Here is a 2,955-nt window from a genome sequence, read left to right on the forward strand (position 1 = left end):
TTTTCAGGGAAGGGAAGATGGTCCATATCGATCTCTTGACCTTTACTTTGTGGATTTTGTTACCTAGCCTCCACCCCTCTTCCACATCTTTCTACACTCCACTCCCAGAAGCTCTGTGCCCTCCTTAGAACATCACTGATCCAGCCACAGTGCAGCCTGACTTAAACTGGCACTTGTCCAGGTCACAGCAGGCTCTGGGAAATGTGGCCTGGAAACTCTCCTGCTTGACCTCATTTCTGGGCCAAGCCCAACGCAGTAACATGTGGGCACCAAGTTTTTACAGAATGAATGAATTCCAATATTACTTTCATAATTTTTCTCAGGGTAAGAGGATAGACCAGGGTAACAGACTTTGCTTCCTAGAGGGTGGCTGGTAGGGCAGGGTAGATCCTGTTCAAGAGACCGAGGAAATTTCACATTCGGGTGAGATTCAGAGCTGAGTCATCCCAAAGACCAATTCAACTTTTTACGAGCAAGAAAACAATTACGAAGACACACCTTTAACACACACAGCCACAAAGCTCAACTCCGTGGTAATCAGGACACGCTGGCAGAAATAAGCAGTTCTTGAAAAGGCAGTTTGTTGCCAGTTGGGAAAGAAACAGAAACTGTCTAGGGTCTGAAGGCACCACCTGTATAAATGGCAACATAGTGATCACAGAGAACTCTACAATAACACATAACAAAGCCAACAGACAGGTTCAAATACTGGCTCTAACTGCACCCATGTGCACGTACGTGAATTTAGATTGAGGGTGTTGCTCCTGCTCCCAGCTCCCAGCCAAAACAGCTGACCCCAGTATTCTTCTTCTTCTTCTTTTTTTTCCTCCTAATCTTGGCTGGCCAGATCTGGCCTAACCCTTCCCAGAAGTGTCTCCACTTCCCCCACCATCCCCCCCAGTTTTCCGGACAGGACAGGACTGAGAGTGGGGATAAAACCGGCCTGGAGAGTCTTAGGAGCCACTGGCCTGCAAAGCCTCGGCCCCAACTGCCCTTGCACTCTCGGCTCCTGCTGGCACCTGCTGGACATGAGGCTTCGAGTGGGTGCCCGCGCCCCCAGGCCCCTGCCCAGCTCGGGGCTCCTGCTCCTGGGACTGCTGCTCTTGCCAGCTGTGGTCGCCCTCCCCAGAGGTAAGAGCTAAAGTAAGGCATGGAGGGGACGGGGGCGGACGACAGGCAGTCGGGGAACCCCCAGGGCTGGGGTGGAATTTTTATAATCTTCTGAGCTCTGCCTAGGTGTGCGGGCGCTGTGCCATGAGCTGCCCGGTGCACTATTTACCATCTTGTCAGTAACACTTCTCTCTGAGGGAGGTATGATTTATGGGTGAGGAAATGAAAGCCAAACGCAATGAAAAAAGATCCCTAAGGTAAGTTCGAAGGTTCACTGACTCACCGCTCTGTCCTCCACCGCCTCCCCGCCCCCCCCAACCCTCAGGGGACCCAGAAGGAGATGAGCACCTGCGCTGCGTGTGCGTGAAGACCACCTCCGAAGTCCGTCCCAAGCATATCCGCAGCCTGGAGGTGATGGGTGCGACAGTCCACTGCCCCGTTCCCCAGATGATGTGAGTCCCATGCACTGGCTTCGGGGCCCTACCCTCTGCCTCCTTTGCCTTAGCCTGTGTTCCTCCACACCCCGCTTCACTACGCGTCTAACCCTAAGTTCAAATCTTTTCTCTGGCAGAGCTTCTCTGAAGAATGGTAGGAAAATATGCCTAGACCCGAACGCCCCCCTGTATAAGAAAATACTCCGGAAGCTTTTGGAGAGCTAGCTACCAGTTGCCTCACTCTGTACAGTTGCAATGCAGCATGTTTTCTGTTTTATTCATTTTCAAGCTAATGGTGGAAAAATCTCCCGATGTTTTTTTTTTTTTATTATTGCCCTCCAAGTTCTAAATAAATAAAATAAATCGACGTGTGGTGTATTTCTTAATAGAGCAAAGAAATAGTGTTGACTCAATTTCATTTAAAAGAAAATCTCCAGAACTTTAAGCAAAAAATGTATTTGAAGGGAAGTTGGGTTTAATAAGGACTGGTTCATTTAGTGTGACACGTTCACTGATACATATTTGCATATTTACGTGATTGCATTACTTTATTTACATATTAATGTTATAATTAGCTTTGCCAGTAAATATTAATCACACTGAAACGTCACAGGCTTTTTTAAATAAATAAATAAGAAATAAATAAATTAATAAATAAATAAGGCTCTGCTTTTATGCCCTTACAATTTATACTCAACCGAGGTGCCTGGGTGGCTCAGTCGGTTGAGCGACCGACTTCGGCTCGGGTCATAATCAAACGGTTTGTGAGTTCGAGCCCCGCGTCAGGCTCTGTGCTGACAGCTCAGAGCCTGGAGCCTGTTTCGGATTCTGTGTCTCCCTCTCTCTCTGCCCTTCCCCCTCTCATGCTCTGTCTCTCTCTGTCTCAGAAATAAATACACACTAAACAAAAATTGTAAAGATTTATATTCAACTTAAGTATTAGAAAAAATAATACAAATGAAACTAGGATTCTCTACTACTTAGTGGAAATATATTTATACTTTCCAGAGAATTACATTAAACTATTTCACTCTTTATTGGTGCTTTGATAATGTGGACATGTCACCAAGGTGAAATGTTAAAAATAGTTCTGATACCCACATAACTACCTTTAGTGAATCCCACATTTGTCAAACCTACAGAATTGGGTTTCACTACACCCCATTAATATGCTGTGAATGTTCCTGTAAGCCTGCAAATGTCTTGGTATTCTCCTTGGTATTCTCACGTTCGGTAAAACTTTCTTTGCAGCCTACCACTGTTCCATGAATCCCTTGACATTGGAGAAATCACGAATGTATGTTAAACAGCTGTGGAAAATTGAGAGGTGCAAGATTGTACATGTTTCATGTTTAGGGAAGACACCACTATATCTTGGGGAGGAAGGAGGGTGTTTCCAGATAGGCGTGTT

The 2,955-nt window shown here is 46.2% G+C and overlaps 1 protein-coding gene across 1 annotated transcript; it reads left to right on the top strand.

Moving 5' to 3' along the window:
* Nucleotides 1-898: 898 nt before the first annotated feature.
* Nucleotides 899-1,911, top strand: LOC124520197 (platelet factor 4-like). The gene is made up of 3 exons (XM_047090884.1): nucleotides 899-1,131; nucleotides 1,436-1,562; nucleotides 1,682-1,911. The coding sequence occupies exons 1-3, from the start codon at nucleotides 1,029-1,031 to the stop codon at nucleotides 1,767-1,769; spliced, it is 318 nt and encodes a 105-aa protein (XP_046946840.1). The 5' UTR covers nucleotides 899-1,028; the 3' UTR covers nucleotides 1,770-1,911.
* Nucleotides 1,912-2,955: the final 1,044 nt, after the last annotated feature.

Source organism: Lynx rufus, unplaced genomic scaffold (genome assembly GCF_022079265.1).
Source record: "Lynx rufus isolate CCGP_SWC_20201006 ecotype Redwood Valley unplaced genomic scaffold, mLynRuf1.p SCAF_3, whole genome shotgun sequence".
NCBI lineage: Eukaryota > Metazoa > Chordata > Mammalia > Carnivora > Felidae > Lynx > Lynx rufus.

Coding starts and splice junctions, on each gene's coding strand:
- LOC124520197 (XM_047090884.1), top strand. CDS start 1,029: ATGAGGCTTCGAGTGGGTGCCCGCGCCCCCAGGCCCCTGCCCAGCTCG. Junction 1,132..1,435: donor TGTGGTCGCCCTCCCCAGAG/GTAAGAGCTAAA, acceptor CCCAACCCTCAG/GGGACCCAGAAGGAGATGAG. Junction 1,563..1,681: donor TGCCCCGTTCCCCAGATGAT/GTGAGTCCCATG, acceptor TTTCTCTGGCAG/AGCTTCTCTGAAGAATGGTA.